The sequence below is a fragment of the Rhinolophus ferrumequinum genome, chromosome 2 (genome assembly GCF_004115265.2).
Source record: "Rhinolophus ferrumequinum isolate MPI-CBG mRhiFer1 chromosome 2, mRhiFer1_v1.p, whole genome shotgun sequence".
In the NCBI taxonomy this organism is placed as follows: Eukaryota; Metazoa; Chordata; class Mammalia; order Chiroptera; family Rhinolophidae; genus Rhinolophus; species Rhinolophus ferrumequinum.
This window is the reverse complement of record NC_046285.1, coordinates 9,713,031-9,733,441: the sequence shown is the minus strand read 5'-3', so window position 1 is coordinate 9,733,441 and position 20,411 is coordinate 9,713,031. Positions and strand designations below refer to the sequence as shown.

The 20,411-nt window shown below is 46.1% G+C and overlaps 1 protein-coding gene across 1 annotated transcript; it reads left to right on the top strand.

Moving 5' to 3' along the window:
* Positions 1 to 1,853: 1,853 nt before the first annotated feature.
* SIAH2 (siah E3 ubiquitin protein ligase 2) lies at positions 1,854 to 18,620 on the top strand. The gene is made up of 2 exons (XM_033127957.1): positions 1,854 to 2,786; positions 18,002 to 18,620. Exons 1-2 carry the CDS (start codon positions 2,370 to 2,372, stop codon positions 18,557 to 18,559), a joined length of 975 nt encoding a protein of 324 aa, XP_032983848.1. The 5' UTR covers positions 1,854 to 2,369; the 3' UTR covers positions 18,560 to 18,620.
* Positions 18,621 to 20,411: the final 1,791 nt, after the last annotated feature.

Below are 20,411 nucleotides of genomic sequence, written 5' to 3'. Positions count from 1 at the left end.
AGGTAAAGGTCTTATCAGGCCAACTGAGGCTCTCATGTGCCACCCTCAACCCCCAAGCCCAATGCACTTCCAAATGCATTCTCTCCCTGTACTTTAGCTCCTGCTCCAATGCCTTCACCCCCACCCCCCCACCTATTCATCTGAAATCCTCTCCCATGAGTGTTTGGTTATCCACATTGATCCCTTACTGGAATGGAAACTGAATGAGAACCACTCTCAGAGCTGGCACATAGTAATAAATGCTGGGGGAACATTGAATGACATCACATCTATTCAGTTTTTTCTAGATTTAGATCATAGTCCCTCAATTCCATGCATGTAGTCCTTCTAAGATGCCTTTTATAAGATTAAACTTAATTTCTTCTGGGCTCTAACAGCGTATTTCTTGAACAGATTTTATTCACTGATAGCCAATATTAATATTAAACATTCACTAATAGTATTTTTTAAATAATAGCTAACATTTAAGCAGTGCTTATGACGAGCCAGATTCTTGGCATATATCAAACTCACTTAATCCTCACTATCTCACCTATAAGTGAGGCACTGTTTTTATTCCACTTTTACAGATGAGGAAATTGAGGCACAGAAAATTAAAGAAGTTGCCCAAAGTCACACAGATGAAAAGTGGAGGGCACTGTTCTTTATCCAGTCCTGTCTGCTGTTCTTTATCACGGTCTCTCCTAAAGAATCATCTAAGGAGCCCCTTCTTCCAATTCTAGTGTCCGTGGGTCAACATAAGCAGAAAGTCAATTTAACTCCCAGCACACAGTGTATCTTAAATTAACGTGTGGTTTTGGGACAATATGGACGGATCTTGAGAATATCATGCTAAGTAAAATAAGTCAGATGGAAACAGTACAGAACCGTATGATTTCACTCACGTGGGATTTAAAACTGAAAGCAAAAACCACTGATAGACACAGACAAGAGTATAGTGGTGGGGGGGAGAAAGAGAGAGAGAGAGGAGGGGGATGGTAGAAGAGGGTAAAGGGGGTCAATTATATGGTGACTGAAGATTTGACTTGGGTGGTGAACACAATGCAATACACAGACGACGTACTACAGAACTGTACACTTGAAACCTATACAATTACCTATAGACACTAATTTTATTAAACAATGTCAACCCAATAAATGTAATTAAAAACATTAAGGTGTGGTTCGCTGCGCAGGGGAAGTGCCAAACCTCGCATCAAAGCCTCGGACTTCCGCGGGAACCCCAAGGATGAGGACGCAGTGCGTTACACTGGAGGGTCACTCACTGCCTTCCTGGGGCCTCACGACCCAGCCCAGATTTCTGGCCTTCTTAGAGGATCTGGAACTCTCCTTTCAGTCAACGCTGTCCGTGAACTCTCTCCCGGGCCTACTAAGCAAGCCAGAGGCGCTGAATTCACTTGAAGCCTTCGCCTCTCTGTTCATAAAGGACCAGAGGGTTTACTCCTCCCCACTCGGGGGGAGGAACAGAGCAGTTGCCCAAACCCACCCTTAACAGCTCAGCACTAGATCCAGTTCCCGTTGCAGACCCGACCGGAGCCCCCTGCCCTGCTCCTGCCCAAAGCTCCGCGTCCTGACCCCGCGTTCCAGACCAAGAGCCGGGTGGCCCGCGCCGTACGCCTCCCCCGCGCGCTGGTGACTCAACCCCGGGAAGAGAAACCTCACGGTTTTTTCGGACCTGTCCAGGGGCGCCCGAGTCCCGCCCGCCCATCACCCAAGCCCCCACCCTCCCGTCTGAAGTTGTCCTTCTGGTGTGAACCAGGGGTAGGCGTCGGCGTGGCTCCACGGGGTGTGGCCAGACGACTCCGGCGCCGCCTTCCCGGAGCACAGCCCCCTCCCCAACCCGGAAAAGCGGACCCGCGCCGCCGCGGCGAGCCGGGCATGCTCATTGGCGCGGACCCGGCCCAAGTCCGAGCAGGAAGCGCCCGCGCCAGGCAGCCCCTGCGCTGCCAGCTGGAGCCGGGCGGAGCCGGCGCCGGGTCGCTGGGTGGCTCTGCCAGTCCCCGCGCGCCTGGGCGGCCGCACACGTGTCCAGGCGTCACGTCCGCGCGCGCCCCCGGGGCTTGCGTCAGCTGCCGCTCCAAAAGCTGGTGTGCCGGGGTTCTGCGCACCGCTGGGTTTCGGGGCCCGCGACGCCGCCGGGAGGAGGAGCCTTGGGGTGCAGAGGGGTTTTTCGTCTCGCCCAGGGCTGCGGAGATCTGCGCGGTTGAGCCCCCACGCCGGCCCGGCGCCCACCGTCTCCGCTGCCCTGTTCCGGGCTGGGCGCGGTGGCGTTGCCCCAGAGCCCGCCGCCCGCGGGGCGCGCACCGCTTTGACCCCGGCGGCCCCGCGGCAGGCAGGCGCCCGCAGTTCCATGGTTGGTTCGGAGCGCGATGAGCCGCCCGTCCTCCACCGGCCCCAGCGCTAACAAACCCTGCAGCAAGCAGCCGCCGCCGCAGCCCCAGCACGCTCCGTCCCCGGCTGCGCCCCCAGCCGCCGCCACCATCTCGGCTGCGGGCCCCGGCTCGTCCGCGGTGCCCGCCGCGGCGGCGGTGATCTCGGGCCCCGGCGGCGGCGGCGGGGCTGGCCCGGTGTCTCCGCAGCACCACGAGCTGACCTCGCTCTTCGAGTGTCCGGTCTGCTTTGACTATGTCCTGCCCCCCATCCTGCAGTGCCAGGCTGGGCACCTGGTGTGTAACCAATGCCGCCAGAAGTTGAGCTGCTGCCCAACGTGCAGGGGCGCCCTGACGCCCAGCATCAGGAACCTGGCTATGGAGAAGGTGGCCTCTGCAGTCCTGTTTCCCTGCAAGGTAAGCCTAGGTGCCACCTGCGCACCTTTGCCTGGCGATCTCCCAGAACTCCGGCCCCTTCGCTCGCGCTGAGAGGCAGGTGGCATCTGTTATTTAAAAATAATAATAATGTGTACACTTTGTCCACCCTGCCCTATGCCTCACCTGTCCACTCGGGGGGAGTAGCTCTGGGCTAACAGTCGCCCCAGCACTGACCCCAGACTAACTGGCACGGGATCGCTGTTGGAACACATCAGGGCTCTCCCGATCCAGTGCCTTCGTGCTCTGCAGACGTGTACTCGGGTGTGCTGGGCAGGGCTGGGCCGCACAAGTAAAACTTGGACCGGGAAGTTGACGATCTGTGGGGGCTTGAGGAGGGAGTAAATGGGCGAGCTAAACGCACCCTTTCCCAGCCCTCGGCTTGGGAGGATTGGTACCGGATTGCTCCTGCATCCCTCACCTGCCGTCTGCGCGCCCCTGATACGTGGAAGCCCTCCGGAGTGCAGTCCAAAAAAGGGGTGCCCACAACTTGTTTTCTTTGCGCCAGCAATAAGAAAACCCTGCAGGCCACGCCTTTCCCTCCCCTAGCCTTCCAAGGTTTAGGGAGTTGTGGGTTTTTCTTTTTACTAAGTGGGGTGAAAACAACAGTTGATCAGGAATTTAACAGGAAGGGCACGCAGGAGCTGTTGTGACAGTTCTTTAAAGCCCATCACTTAATTTTTTAAATTTAGTTTAAAAAGTTATCAGTGCTTCTGCCAAAAAAAAGAAAAAAGCAAACTAAGACAAGAAAAGTCAAGAGAAAGACCAAGATATCTCTCCTCCTTTCCCACCATCCTTAGATTTACTGTGTATGTTTATAGATTTTTTTTCTAACCACATATAAATACATTCTCGCAGCTGAATATAGAATCGTAGGTGTCAGGAAGGTTTATATATATACGGTTTATATATATACGCACACATAGACATAAGTTTTTCTCCAAAAATGGCTTCTGCAACTTGTTTTAAATTCATTATTATCACACATATGTTTCAATTGCTGAAACCTAGTCCTCCCTTGTTGTATTTGAAATTTAAATGGCTACATAGTATTGCATAGTGTGGTCATATTATAACTTGTTTACCTACACCTGTCACTTATAAATCTTACGGAGCAGTTTCAGAGACATACTTGTCTATATTACTCATTATAACTTACAGTTATACCATAAAGTTCATTTTCTAAACTTAGAAATGAAAGTAATGTCATTAATAGTTTTGAGGGTTTTTTTTTTTTTTGTAAAAGTAACTGCTCTGCCTCTTGAGCCATTTAGGCTGTCTTGAATTTCTCCGTGGTGCTGCTTATTTTTATAGGGCAAGAGCTTATTTTTAAATTAAAAATAATCCACTAGAGAATTGAAGCTTGGGAGTCAAGTCAGTAAAATGAGTGATTTAATTTGGTCTGTGCCCTGCCACAGATGAAGTTTAAAATAGCATATTCAAATAAGAGTTTGAATTTGTGTTTAAACTACGGGTTTTCTGTCAACCTTAACACATTACTCTGCTTTCAACCACTCCTCATATAATGCTTACTAATTCACCCAGTCCCACAGTTGTTTCTCAGAACATTTAGACAAAATACTTCTATAATTTTCTTAGGATCATGAAGAAGGTGGTAGCCTAGTGATCGAGAGAAGATTTGATGATAGTGGACATGACTGGATATTTAATCTTTGAGATATATTGGGGGGGGGGCACGGGTTGCAGGGGCGATGCCCCAGAGGATTTCTAGGGAGACACCTTCTCAGACCTTCACTTTTCCCCAAACCTTCAGTGACCAGTAGAAATGGCTTTAGGTGAATTACAGTTCACAAATGAGCATCTGATATCAATCAGTCTTCCATAATTTATTTCCAAATAGCAATCTTATCAGAGCATTGTTTTACTCCCAAGAGAAAGGGAAGGAAACAGTTATATTAATAGCATACTATATGAAGTATGACGTTTCACTTTCAGGATCTAGGATTCTGGTTTCTATTGAAGTACAAGTCCTTTCTAACATGTAATGTGCTAATGAAGAGTAGTTCTCTTAGGAATGGGGTGCTCAGCCTTTCCCTACATATCAGTGATTTTCCAAGTCCCTATTCTGTAAGAATGCAGTTGGGCAAAACCATCACCGTGCAAGCTAAAATTTACCAGGATCAACCATTCTGCAGACCAGGAACCAAGCTTAGAGAGTGATCTTGGGGTCACTTTGGTGTGTTTGCATGTGTGTGAGATTTATAAAGCCTCAACTTCATGCCTCAACTTCAGTTAACCAATAATCCAAACTACGGACAGGCCAGTTAGCTTGGATAAACCAAACTTGGATGTATATTGAGGCCCAGCAAGTTGGGGAGGATGACAGCAGTAAGGACTGGTAAGTCTATGTCAAGCTTCAACAAAATAGTCTGTATATCTAGCCCTTTGGCTTGCACTTGCTCCTGGAAATCATAGGGACTGGAGTGCCTTGTCACTGTCCCTACCTGTTCTCCGAATCTCTGTCATGAGCTAGCTCATGTGAGAAAACCAGTGTTGGGTAAAGTACCAGAGCCTAGGTATCAAGAGTTGCCTGGAGCTGCCACTGTTTGCCTGAGAGACCACTTCTGGGGGCCTTGATTTCCTCATCTGTATGAGTGGATTGGACAGCTCAACTTCTAAGGATCTGTAGCTTCTAGCATTCCATGAAATGAAGAGAGGCTGTGTGGACTGTTTATTGGGTGCTTTCTGTGTGCCAGCTACTTTGTGTGGGTCAGCTCTTATTAATTTGCCTTTCTTTTTTTCAGATGAGGAAACTCATGCCTATAGAGAGGTTAAGTGTTTGTTAAGTGACTTGTCAAGAGCACACAGCTAATAGGTGGGCCAGTCCGTGACCCTGCATCGCAAAGGCACACATCCTCTGTACTGCTCACTACGTAGGGATTTTGAATCTGAGCTTATACTCTTAAGGCTCCAAATCATAACTCAAGGTTCACACCAGCAACAAAACCATCTAGTCGGATGAGTTCACCAAACGGGCCTCTAATGGGAACATCCCAACGAGGCAACATACATGCTCGCTATAAAGTTCATTAGCAAGAACTTCGTAGGGCATGTGGGATCAGGATATCTGGAAGAAAAATAACCTAAAACCTAATACTTTAGGGGATTTCATTGTAGCTCTCAACTATTCATGCTTCAGTTGGCCCAAAAATGGATGTGCTGCCAAGTAGCTTCCTGACATAGGTGTGGGACCCTTTAATTAAAGGCTAAAATGCTGCCAGCACCTTTGGTAGAGGGCACCACATGCATTATTAGCTCAGGTCTCCTTTTTAAAAAAGTATCTCTATCAGAGAATGGCTGTCTTCCACTTGTGGTATTTTTAGCCCGTTCTATGGCTTGTTTCATGCCTGAGAAGTTTTGACATCCTGTTCCCCATATCTCAAACCCACCACCTCAGTGGAGCGTGGGTGTCGGAGAAGAGAAGGTTGACACATTTATGCCCCCGCTCAACATTTTAATATCAGCCGAGTATTTCTCTCCACAACTCTGGGAAATGTTAAAGTACGCCTGCCACTTACACTATGATACATTTTCTTGCCATTTTTTTCTTTGTCATCTCTAAAAGTTTCTAGTACCTCAGTCAAACAAGTTTTCCCTGCTGCTGGATTGTGACAGTCTTGTGGTTTGTTTTCCTTTAAAAAAAAAAAGTCAAGTTAGATAACCCAGTTGAAAGTTAAAAGCTCCCAGTGTGTGGACTCATCTAGTCCAATATCAACAAATCCTAAATGCCAGCAGGGACAGGTCATGGAAGGGAGAGAGGCTGAGTCCTCAGGGTTCCGGAGACCTCAAGGAGGTGGTTGGTAGCTGGGGAACACGTGCCACCTCCGAAGAGGGCAACTTTTACTCAGCCCCGGATGGATGATTGGGAGGGGTGTGAATACGTGTGCAGCCGTGTCAGATCTTTGGATTTTTTTTTTTTCCCCAAGAAAAGCCAGAAATCTGGATCTTTTCAGTGTTAAAAAATCTCAATTTTTTTTTTTTTAACATTGCCCAAATTAAAATACAAAGCCAGCACTTGCAGGAAAACCAACCATGTCTGCAGACCACATTCCAACGGCCAGTGTGCAACCTCTGATCTGGTTCTCTTTTAAAAAGCGTTCATGGAGCCTGGCAGTTCTCACTGAACTCTTACCTCCATGAACTCTGGAATGCTGACAGGTTGCAACTGTATGTGATTTGGTGGCTTACTGCCTTTCCATCTTTGTTTTGCCAAGAGAATAGTCTATTTTTGCCATTGGGAGACCTGAATTATTGTCCTGGTGACTATATGTTTGACTTTGTACCAGCCAGTTTATTTCTTTGCACCTGAGTATCTTCATCCATAAGAGAAGGGGTTGGGCTAAATGATTATCCCAAGGACCTTTCTTGCCCTAAAATTTCGGAACCTAGTAAACTACAAGGGATGAGAGACCTAGCCAGGAGACAGAACCGGATTTTCATCCTGGCGTCACATGACCTTGGTCCAGTCATGTATTTCCCTAAGCCTGTTTCTTCATCCATTAAAAACAATGGCAATAACACCTAGCTGGTGGGTGCTCTGAGATCAGATTAGAAGTGTGGTAGAGGGCTTTTACGTCACCATATCAAAGAGAAGATGACTGGTATTAGGGTGGTTGCTAAGTGATGAGTGATTGATAACCCAGAAATCCAAAGGGATGAGTTGATTTGCCAAAACCATGTCAGAAATGTTCCCCTAGGACTAAGGGATTTCTTTGGATATTGTCCCTGCGGTCCTCCTCACTGTTAGGTGAAGGTGAGCAGGTTGGCTCAAGAGCACATACGCTGGGCAAGCACTGGAATCCACATACATTTACAGTGAGGCTCAAGACTTGGAAGAAGAAAATTGAAGATACAGCTTCTAAGTGTAAAGTTAAGAGCAGAAGCACTAGGATGCTGTGTAAGAGTACTGAAGTTGAATGCTGATTCCACACATAGCTGGCCAAAGACTTCACAGATTGTTACTTAAACTTGTCACTTTGGCACAACTAGAATGGAAGGGAACAATACGGGCTGGCCTGTCAAGTCCCTCGCCTGAGACTGAATTAAATTCTCCTGCCTGTGAGTGAAGCCCCAGATAAAGTGCTACACACACGACTGCACTAAGACCTCAATGTGAAGTGTATTTAACAGCCAGACGTGTACATTGGACAAAACTTACAAACAATGGTACTTCTCATTTCACTCCTTGAAAGGGGCGTATAGTAGATACACATTTGCTGGCAAGCCCTGCAAGACGTGGGGCATTAGAATGTGACTGCATGCTGGACATCCTGAAAAGGAAAATAAGAAGGCTACACACTTTTCCTGATCAAATGGATCTCTGTATGAAACCTTAGAGGGGACTTTCTAAGGCTTATTGAGAGAGAATGGAAATTCTGCCGCAGAATTTCATCAGCTTTGCCCCAGACACCCATCCTTCTTCATTAGTTTCTTAAAAATTGGGAAACTGCTATTCTTGTTTCCAGTGGGTAAAGATTTTACGTATGTAACGATGTTTAGACTCCATAGTGTCTGTGAGGTAAGTTGTCACCCGCACATCCTATGGAGGTCAATAGAAGATAAACGTGTTAAATGTATGGGCCGGGGTCCTTTTTAAAACTCTGAATCAATAAAGGCAGTGTCTTTGGGTCACTTCTCCCCTCCAGGCTACCGCTTACTCTGGTACTTGTGAGGACAGGCCCTACTTGAGCCTCCTGGTCCAGATCCCACTGTGACTGGTCCGTGACCCCTCCAAGCCTCAGTGGCTTATTGGTAAAATGGGGTAATGATTGGGTTGGTGAGGATCAAACTTGGTAATAATCCGTGCAAAGTGCCTAGCACAGCCCCAGCACAGAGTAAACACTCAATAAATGTGCACAGTTAGAAGCTGACAGAAAGCAAATGGCCAGTGTGAGGTCAGGGCCAAGCAGAACCTTTAAAAAGAAAAAAGGAGTCTTTGTCATTTTCTCTCATAGATTCTCCCACTGAACTTCTCTTCCCTATTCCTAATCAGGGAGGGCTTTCACAGAGCTGGGTAAGTTGACCTTAGCATTGGTTTTTCAGTGATGAGAATTTTTTTCATTTCTTTAACGCTTTTAGAAGGAAAAGCCTGGTTAGATTAAGCGACTTTTTTTTTAATGTGTGTATTTTATTTTACACGTAAAATGTTTTAAAAAGTTATCAATATTTTTCAATGTAGAACACAGAAAGTAGTATAAAATTACAATCCCCTATTATCTTCCTGCCTAGAAATAAGCACCACACCATTTTTGCATATGCCCTTCCAAACTTACCTCTACATCAGTGGTATTTTTCATTTTAAAAAAAAGAAAAAGCAGGTAAGAAGGAGAATCCACACACGATTGCATAACCTATTTTTACACGGAACACATCGTGACTGCTTCTCTCCATTGACAAACAGTCCTTAAGGTTGTGTGTTTAATGGCTGCATAGTATTACAGTTCCATAGCAGTACCAGAGTTCTGTAATCAAGCTCCTGTCTGTGCTCATGTAACTCATTCTGTTTTCTTCCTGTGATTAAAATAAAAAGTACTGCTATTAACTGAATCCTTGTGTATAAGAAAATAATTATTTCCTAATGATAAATTCTTAGAAGTTAAATGGTAGAGCCAAAGGGTATGTGCAGAAATCAGAGGCTTTTCATAGCAGAGCCCAGTTGCTTTCTCACTTGGAATCTTACAATGGATGGAGTGCCCATTTCCCTCCGCTGTCACCAACACTGGGGGTTATCCTTTTCGTTTTCTTAATGCTGCTGCCTGTGTTTTCTCTCTGGTGCAACCTCAGGCCAGAACCGGCTCCTCCTGGTTACCCACTAACTTTTCATTATACCCACCCTTGCCTTGCAAGCCCCTGCTGCCCCACGCCCTCCCCTGCCTACAGCCCATCTGCCTAGCCAGCCATTGCCTTCCTTCCCACCTCTTCTTTACAATACTCTTGAGTCTAACAATGGAGACAGATGTGCCAACAGAGCGGCAGAGCCCTTCTGAAATGGTAGGAGCAGCGGAGTCTGGAGACCTTCCTGCAGGGGTGGTGTCAGCTACATTTTAAAGGATGAACAGCAGTCTGCCGACAAAGAAGGAAAGGATGAAAGATCCCATGGGGTTAAGTGGGGAAGCCAGCAGAGTGGCTTGTATAGCACGTCGCTTCCCTTGTCTAAACTCGGTGTGTTCTCATATTATCCTCCTAATCACTTTGTAAAGGAAATGGGACACAGTATCCCCGCCAAGAGGTTTGCCCAAAAGCATAGTTTGTAAATTTGGGGGCTAGAAACGCTAGTCTGGGCCTCGTCATGACCCATCCAGTATACAACCTCCTGCCTTTTCGGGTGCCCACCCCACGCTGCTGAGGAAGAGTGATTGCTCTTCCTATTCCAGACGCACGCAGTGGCTTTTGGAGAGATGTCAGAATGGCCCTCTTACCAGGTAAAATACAGGATGCCCAGTTAATGTTGGATTTCAGGTTAATTTTCAGTGCAGGTGTAAGCGAAATATTGCCCGGGCGTCTTGTATTTTTATTTGCTGACTGTGACACCCTACCACTTAAGTCTTCTGCTCAACACGATTGCTCTAGTCAAGAAGTAAAGACTGCTAAGGGATGTGGCACTGTCTCAATAGCTGTCGGGACAGTTAACGTGACTATGCAGGTGGGAGTCTGGCATAGAAGAGTGGGCATATTGGAAAAGGGTGGGCAAGGCACCTGAATAGGGCATGAAGCCTTTCACTCCAGGCTCTTTACGGTGCTTTCATTTGCTGGGGGACCTTACAAAACTGGTTCTTCAAGACTGTGTGGTTGCCTGCTCACCCTGGCTGTGATCCGCGGAGAAACATACTTGGTCAAAAGTCATCTTTTGTTTAAAGTTTCTAAGATTAAAAATAAACCCCTGCCGGCCCAAGACGTCTTTGTAAGGCCACATGTGCTCCCCTAACCCCCCAAAACCAGGATGTGCTCAAATTACTGTGATAATATTGCCAAGGTCTTCCATCAAGATGCTTTTAGGAAGACAGCTATGTGCAACGCGGAGTTTGTCAACTTTCTCCTAGACCCAAGGAGGCCTTTTTAAGCCCAAGATTTTGATTAGGATTGCTTTCTCCCGAAGAAAGTTTGTCAAGTTAAATGTCCATATTTTCTTAGTCTCGTCACTGTTGGACAGTTCTGGTACTGAGTGACACCTGGTCTCCTTTTGTTATCTGTGAAACTGTTACTGCACTATTGGTCGCACCACCTCATAGCAAAGGTGAGGAATTTACCATTGAGTTAAGTGAAATTTTGCTAAAGCTTTTACAGGAAGGATGCTACACAGATGCAAGTTGAGTATTACAATAAATTCACAAGAAGAGATTTCCCTTTCCCCTGTTGCCCCGCTCTGAACTCCCCCACTGTTAATAACAGTCAAGAGATGAGCTGGGGACAGTTCTGTAGACCCAATCAGAGGTGGTGTGGTAGGTGCAATTCAAGGTCACACAGGACACGAGTTACTTGCGTTCTAATCATAGCTACTCTACCAGTGGTTGTAAACACGTTTTGAGCAAGAGGGACATACCGGTGTCAAAATGACGACACCGCCTTTGTTCCTCAATCTATGTAAGATTTCAGAAAAGTTATAAATGAACACCCCCACCCCAAGTCGTTTACGTAAATAAAATTTGTGAAACACCTTTATCAAAAATTACAAAACAAACCCCTAAGTGACTGAAGTCTAAAACATTTTTCCTTACATGATTTCAAGGCCTATTGAATTTTTTTTTTAATTCTAAGTTCCACAGTAAGACTTTTAACTAAAATAAAATTAGCAAGGTGGAGACCAATCATCCTCTGCAGATAAACCTGATACTTATTTACCAAGAGAGATTCAGTGGACAGGAAGCAAGCAATATATCAGTAAATCAATGAACAACATTAATAGACCCATGAATTAACTGGGAAACAGCCTGTGATCACTCAGTGATATTTTGGGGGCAGACAGACATTTTTGGTCACAGAGGAGCTAGCTTGAATTGCAAGATGCCCTTTTAAAAAGTGGTAAAATTTAACTGCTGGTTAGAATGTAAATTTTATCATGATTTGATGCTACACTAGGTTTAACCACAGCTCTCATTTGCACAAGTCCAAAGAGTGTCGAGAAGGTAGAGACTTCAACCAATAGTCCCCTAGTTATCAGTTTATCACACATCATAAGTTATACTGCCAGGAATTCATCCTTCCAGTTGAATTCGGATAGCTCTGATTCCATTTCTCGGTTCTCCTCCCCAGTGTGAAAAGGCGTTTACCTGAGTAAGAAAAAGGGGGCGTAGGTAAGTTTCATTTCTGGAGCTGCTTTTTCAGATGTGTTTGGGTATCGAAAACCTTGGACCCCTGAGGGTAGTGGCTGGAAACTACATTCCAGGGCCACAGACTTATTTGGTGCCCACAGGCCTTTGGAAGGATCAAAGGAGCAAGGAGAAGGCTCTGTCTTCTATAGGGATCAAAGAAGTATTATTACAACAATTTGTGTCTTCATTTTGAAATTTTATTGGTCCACTGAAATGAGTCCCAAAGAGCCTCTAGTAAAATAAAAACTAACTTAGTTGCATTTACACATAGATATGTAGTTAAACATATTTTTTCTTTCAAAAAAAAATTATGATAAAACTTAGTTAATTCAACCAAATCTTCAAAAGAATATCTATCCCACAAAGGATAAATATGCTAACTCAGTCCCTGGATTTTAGAATATGTTTTTACTCTTACATGATTTCAAACTTATACATCAGTAACGATAATAGTACAAAAAATTCCTATGTACCACTTTTCCAGATTCACTAATTGTTTTCTTTTTGCTTCATTTGCTTTTTCATTTGGGCTCACTCCGTTCAAACATACAGTTTTTAACCATTTAATTTTCGACATCCTTCTCCTTTGCCCCTGATACCTTACTGTATTTCTCCTAAAAATAAGGATATTTTCTTATATAAGTAAGATACAGTCACCCACATCAGGAAATAACAAGTTGCAGATAGTATTATCTAACCCACAGTCCATAGTTCAGTTGTTGCTCCAGTAATGGACTTTGCAGCAGTTTTGGTTTCCCGGTCCAGGTCACGCATTGCATTTAGCCATCAGTGAGCATTTTGTGATCATTACAGCTTATTTAAGATTGAAGAAAAGCACCGTTTGCTTTTGCTTACTCCAAGAAAAGGTCATTTCTTCTATTTAATTCAAAAATTTATGAGCATCAACAACAAGATATCGATTGTGCTTTGTTTTTCTTGAGATATTCTCATTTGAGGCACTGGCAGATATTTTGCTAATAAACTTCACTGTTGCCTAGGAGGTAAGCAGGCAGACCAGGGTGGTTACCTCCCAGTCCCTGAGAGGGACACGCTTCTGCCAAGCTCATGGCGCCTTCACTGTAGTAGACTGTTGATTGCCGGAGTTCAAGTTGTTGAATTACGTAGACTCACATTTAATTGAATAGGTTAAATGACGTGTTCTAAATCAGTCATAGGACCCATGACCTTCAAAAGCACCCTGGCTAAGAAGGGTTATACTGTTTATATATGCATTCCCTAGACAAATATTATGTTACTGTTTATTAGGTAAATAACAGGTGTCTAGTGTTTAACTCTGTTTCTGATGTTTGTCGTCATATTTGTATGTGGAGGGCTTTCTATGCCAAAAGGGGAAAACCCTGCCTAAATTCCAGCTTAAATACAACGTTCAAAACCCGGGAAAGAATTAGCACTATTTACTTCTTTCTGCAAAAATTAAAAAATGAGGCACCAAGTCACACATTGCCTTCCATAGCAGAACCTTCCGTGGCAGAATACATTTGCACAAGACTTCTGAGCCATCACAGTGCAAAGCGTTTGTAAAGAGAAGTCAGAAGTGTTATTTCAACATTTCTTTGTTTCGAGTTCTGCTGGGCCATCTTCCGTCTCCCCACACTCTTCTTTAGCTCCAGGCTTCTGTGTGTGGTCTTGTCTGCCCTGCCCGCTCTCCCCCAAGAGGTTTACTTACAGCAAATTCCCCCCTTGCCCTGCCCCTAGGGGAAATGAACAGATATTTCCCTGTGGAGAAATCTCGTTTGTAGCTAGGGACACTTCCCAGGACACAGGGGCAGCCCTTTGCCAACCGGCCCAGGCGCTTCTCAGGAGCAGGGGCGAGCATCTAAGACCCAGGCGTCTGAAGGAAGGCAGACATCCTTGCACCCTTAAGTTTGGTCGGGCAAGCCCTAGCCAGAGTGCAAAAAGGGAAACCTCAGGACTTTCTTGGGAGATGCCAGGGAAGGTTGGGAGGGCCTAAGTACTAATTACTTATTTGTGAAGCGTGCTGCCCCATTCCTTCGGGAGAGGCACTTTTAGAGCTGTTTTTCTCCTTTGCAAACCAAGGAAGAAGCTAATTTTAGAACCTGCTTCCAAGCAGTGTATCTGTGGACTCTGGTTTGTGTGTGTTGGGTGGGGAGCTGGGCATCAAGGCAAATGTAAATTATTTTTTTCTCAAAACACTGATTCTTTGTTTAACTCCTAAGCTGCCGTGCTATGAGAGAGCACTAGCGAGTGAGCTCGGGGATGCAAGGCGGTGCTCCATGTGTGACCACACAGCCCTGAGGAGTCGGTCAGTTTGTAACACGGGAGAACCTCTCCCTAGCATACTTCCATGCTTGGCAAGCCATCCAGATCTACTTGTGTGGGGGTTGGCACCCCTGGGCTGTCCTGGGCAGCACCTGTGGAGTGGGGCAGTGACCAGCCTGACCCTTACCCTGTGGACCCCTCCCCCCAGCTGTGACTGGCTGCCCAGATTCTGTCATTCACTGAAATCAGTGGCTCTCAACAGGCCTCTCCCAGGAGACATTTGGCCATGCCCGCTGACATTTCTGGTTGTCATAACTGAGGGGTATGGTGGCAGTTGCTACTGGCATCTAGTGGGTGGAGGCCAGGGGTGCTGCTAAGCATCCTATAATGCACAGGACAGTCCCCACCACAAGGAATTATGGATCTCAAATGTCAATAGTGCTGCTGTACAAAACCCTGAAAATAAACTGAATAGACAGTAAAATCCCTGATGGCATCTGCCTTCTCACTTAGGTTCTATCCTCACTGTTTGTTCCACTCACCCTGTGCTAGCACCAGATGGAACCACTCCCTCCGCAGTCCACTTCCTCCATAGTGGAGCTATCCTTACACACTCCTGCTCACTCCGTCCCCACTGTTAGAATCGCCCCGCTGGTCGTCCTTTGCACCATTATCTGTGTTTCTGATGTGTTTGACTTGTGTATCATTGCAGGGTCGGGCACTCAACAGGAAGCATCACAAGGGTGGGACCTGCAGCCATTCCCTCAGACAGAGGTTCACAGCCCTGAGAAATCCTTGGAGCTTGTCAGGAAAACACAAGCCAGGGGCCAGTGCAATTTGGGTTTGCTGCTCAGAGGCACCTAAGACAGTTTTCCATAAAGTCTCTGGGAATTCACAGACCCCCCCCAAATCCTCCCTCCGATCCCTGGGTGAGAACCCCTAATGCAGATAACAGGAACGAACACCCACGGTGCCCTGGAATGGCATTCCAGAACAAAGCTGAGACTGTTGCAAATGTGTCTGTGTGCGTGTGAGTGCACGCATGTGTAAAGTTTAGATCTTTTCTTTTTAGAGATCATCTCTAATCCAGTCGTCCTAAAAGTGGCACCCGTGGTCATGAAGACACGCCCTCACCCATGACGGAAATGAGAATAGATTGGCAGTAAAGTTCAGCTTGTTTAGGAAAAGCAGAGTAAGCACCTAACACTTTAAAAATATTTAAGTTAATGGAGGCTGTAGCAAGATATTTTTCCTAAGATCATTGTCCGCACAAATGCTAAGTAATGTCTTTTCTATTTGCGTAATTTAGGGAGGTTCCCTGTTCTCTATATTTGGGTTGAAGGAAGAGTGTGACTTGTGAAGCAAACCAAATAATTCAGAATATAAATATTTCTACTTGAGTTACACAAGAAGTTCTAACATGATTTGTAGATGATAAATATTTGTTGTACATTTGAGTTGGTGAATGCGCAGTGGTTTGGGGCTTTGAGTTGTGGAAGAGATGCAGGTGGTACTTTCCGATACACTGTTTGCCCAAGTTCATCTCATTCCTGGAGCTATTCCTGGGCAGCTGTGGTAAACAGCGCATTCTGAAACGTCTTCAGATCCAAATATTGAGGGCTTGTTTCAGCCAGAGAATCTGCCAGGCGCTGGGTTAATTCTTGCTATTTTTATTATGTGTATGTGTGTTTTAAACTCTGGGCAGAAATGCCTCACCCATCACTGACAGAACATAAGAAGGCTCTCTATTCCTAGCTGCACCCTAGATTCAAAACACAGTTCACAGGAATTTGCTTATTAGGGCCTTATACTTGTTAGCAACACAAAGTATTAATATATATGGATGAACTTGTTTCTCCTTCTGATTAAAGTTTTTACACTCATGCTTTTAGAATTAGTCCATGGTTTCAAAAAAAAAAAAGAATAAGCAATTCCTCTGGCAAAGTAAGTAACAGCAAACTATTTTTGCCAATTTCTGTTGAAGATTATTATAAGCCACTTTAGGTATGGGGAAGGAACGAGCTGCATTTCTTTCTTTAAGCCACTCTCTTCTTCCTTTATGGGAGCGTGGGGACTGTCTTCTTTGCTTCTGGACCCTCAGTGACTACAGCTGTGGGTCTGGTATGGAGAACAAGCTCAGTGCCGGCTTGTTGCTAATGATAAATTCAGCTGTCAAAAGTAGAATTTTACCCACTTAAAAGTTTATAAGGGGGTTATTCCCTAAGGCAGGGTAGGGAAAAGCAAAAGCAGCTGTGGTGTTTTGTTTTGTTTTGTTTTAGCAATTGGACACAGCATCTCAGAAAAATGGCAGGGCCCAGCCCTCATTTGGTGTCTTCCTGTGTCAAAAGGGGACGGGGGAGTCTCAGTGGGATAAGCCAGACAGTTTACCTGCTCCTGGGTGCTCAAGGGGGATGCGGCTGACTTCTAGCTTCACCTGAAAAGTGACTCAGGTATCCTTATCCTTTCCGATAGCATAGTACTCTGGGCAAGCGTCTACTTGTGTGCTGTCTCTCCATCCGTTAGCGAGGAATTTTTGTGAAGGTTGGGAGCACACATCTAATTCCTTGTGGTGTGGTCTTTTCTCATGATAGGGATGATTTCTCCATCAGGAGTGTCACCCTGAGTGCAAGGGAGAAAAATGGTTTTGTTCCTACCCTATTAAGGCAGCAATTTAGGGGCAGACTGAGCACATCAGGAAACTTGTCTAGGACGAGCACCCACTCCAGGGCCCACTTTAGTTCCCTTTCCTCCTGGGCCTGTCATGAGGGCCTGACGTTCCTACCTGGTCATGAAGAGATATGCAGTTGGACTTGAGGAAGTGGTCTGGGGAGAGTCCAGCAGGCTTTGAGAGGACGGTGAGGTCCTTCTCATTTTCACCTCCACTGGCTGGAACCAAACTGACCGGCAGTCTCCCAAGTTAGTCAAGCACCTCTTAGATGTGATTTCCTTTCAGCCAAGAAGTATGTTCAGAGATACTGGGGGGTGGGGGGGGGGTTTGAAAGGTGGAGAAGGTGAGGTAACATTTCTGTCATGTGAGGGGTCCCCAGCCCTCCTCAGCCCTGGGCTGGTTACCCCAGAAGGCAAGAACAGGGAGCCAAAAGGCAGTCTCCCCCATAGCCTGCCTGCCAATCACCAATTTGAGCCAGGAAGACGTGGAGGGGACAAAAGAGAGGAATTATACTATTTCCAAAACTGTCTTTAGGTGAAAACTAGTCTGGAGAAAACCCATGGCTTGTCCAACCCTACCCCTACTCAATTTTAAATTCTTTCAATTCACTGAAAATGAGGAGGAAGGCCAGGTTTCACCAGGCTGGCTCACCAGTTTTGTTTGAGATGTTTATAATAACAGCACTTTAGTTCTCAAGTTTTTAATGTTGGGATGGGGAGTGTGGAATGGAGCACGTTCCTGGTGCGGGATACGCTCCTGATTTTACATGTGGCAATACTGCCAGTGAACAGGAACCAAGACTTTTAGTCTCAGTGTTTAATTCATCTCGAGCAAAACTGGTGGACCTAAGAATACAGTTTCAGCCCTGGAAGCCTGAGTGGGTCACCACTTGTAGAGGCTTACAGTGCTAGAAGTTTTGAGGAGGCCCCATGGCTCATGTGGTTCTTTCTTCCTTGCAGTATGCCACCACGGGCTGTTCCCTGACCCTGCACCACACGGAGAAGCCAGAACACGAAGACATCTGTGAATACCGTCCCTACTCCTGCCCTTGTCCCGGTGCCTCCTGCAAGTGGCAGGGGTCCCTGGAAGCCGTCATGTCCCATCTCATGCACGCCCACAAAAGCATCACCACCCTTCAGGGAGAAGACATTGTCTTTCTAGCTACGGACATTAACCTGCCGGGGGCCGTCGACTGGGTGATGATGCAGTCTTGTTTCGGCCACCACTTCATGCTGGTGTTGGAGAAGCAAGAGAAGTACGAAGGCCACCAGCAATTCTTCGCCATTGTTCTGCTCATCGGCACCCGCAAGCAGGCCGAGAACTTTGCCTACAGACTGGAGCTGAACGGGAACCGGCGGAGACTGACGTGGGAGGCCACGCCCCGGTCCATCCATGACGGGGTCGCCGCTGCCATCATGAACAGTGACTGCCTGGTGTTTGACACAGCCATAGCACATCTTTTTGCGGACAACGGTAACCTTGGAATCAATGTGACTATTTCGACATGTTGTCCGTGATGCGCTGCCATGATCTGGGCATTGTGCTTTACGGTTAATAAAGGTTTTTATAGATGTTTTAGTCACTATGTCTTCACAAGTCAAAGTCCCCCAGTTACCCGTGTTCTGTTGGAACAGCAGTTTCCCATCTGGCATTGCCCAATAGGGTTCATTAAACTGGAATGAATGGACTTGGCCTGTGGCTCACGCAGAGGCTGTCCTGTGAGCTACCATCTATGTGATTATTAAATTATACTTCCTGAACCGCACTTGACAGGTTGCTCAGGGCTCCTGTAGACCAGTGTGTTAGGAACTGGAGGCTCCTCCCTGCCGGCTCCCCCCGCCCCCCAATATTGGCCCCTCCAAGTTGACAAAAGCACAGTGACTGTCAGCAGATTAACTTTACCTTCAACTTGTGTTTAGGGGCTAAGAATCCTTTTAATGCATTTCAAACGGTATTTCTCAACCTGGAAGGCTAGCCAGTATGCATCAGTCACTTGGAATATCCATCTTAGACATGCAGATTTGGAGGGCCTGTGAATTTAACAATCTCATCAGGTGATTCTTTTCAACAGTAAAGTTTGAGAATTACTGGGTTAAATTGTGGGAAAGGGTCCAGATTTTAAAGGTGCTTTAAGATTGCCCTCTACTGATACTCGTTGTCTTTCTACTATTTCATCTCCCAACAGCCCTCCACCCCCAAAGTAAAACCAGAACTGCAGATCCCCAGGAACACACTCCTAAGATGTGGTCACTGTCGTGTGTTTGGGGTGGACTGCCAGGGAGACTGAGTCGTATTGCCATTGATTGTTCTCACATCGTTAGTTTGTGCTCATCACTAGTACCAATGACCTGTTTACACATGGCCTCCTGGGAGGCCGTCCTTGACTGTAGATGATGGGAAAGACTAGACCAGTAGAGTTGGAAAAGCTTTATAATCAGTGTCATATGCTTGCTATTTAAAGGTATGTGTTGTTTGGTGTTTTGTTTTGTTTTTCCACATTCACTTTAGTTTTTTAATAAATATTTTCCAAGAATGAATGTTGTGCTTCATTTTCTGAGTTGAATAGTGGGTATTTGTTGGGTACCTACTATGAGCAGCTGCATTGAACCTTCACCACTACCTTGGGCTTGGGGCTGTCACCATGTTCACAGGAGAAAACGGTCATTTGCCCAAGGTCAAAGCACGGGTCAGTGGCAGCATTACTTCCCTGAACCCTGGACTGTCATTGGTGTCACAAGCGCCTCCTTGGAGCTATTCTTCCTGTCTAACAGTGACAGTCCTAATGAAAGAAGAAGATTTCTCATGCTTTACAGAATCAGAAGGAAGAGGCGTGGCTAGAGCTGATGCCCAGGGTGCTAAGTTTGAGCCAGGGTGACCCTCAGTCCCAACCCTAAACTCTCAAAAGGATGCAGAATATTAGCCCTGAGTGTTCAGGTCCAGTGGCATTAGAGTACCACCAAGTGGGAGTGATGGCTTTAGAATTGTTTTTTTTGGGGAGATGGGGGATATTGGGAGACTGTGTTTTTCCAGGACCCATCAGCTCCATGTCAAGTCATGTTTTCAATCTAGTTGTGGGGAGCACAGCTCAGCTCCAGGTCAAGTCATTGTTTCAATCTAGTTGTAGGGGGCCCAGCTCAGCTCCAGGTCAAGTCATTGTTTTCAATCTAGTTCTGGAGGGCGATGCTCATTGGCCCATGTGGGAATCGAACCGGCGACCCTGGTGCTATTAGCTCTAACCACTGAGCAAACTGGCCGCCCTGTTCTTGTTTTTTAAGGTGAGAGGCAGGGTTGAGTTTTTAGCCAGAATAGAGTTCTGGCAGTTAAGAAACTGCTAAAGTAACTTATCTTCCAGGATATTCTTCAAATAAA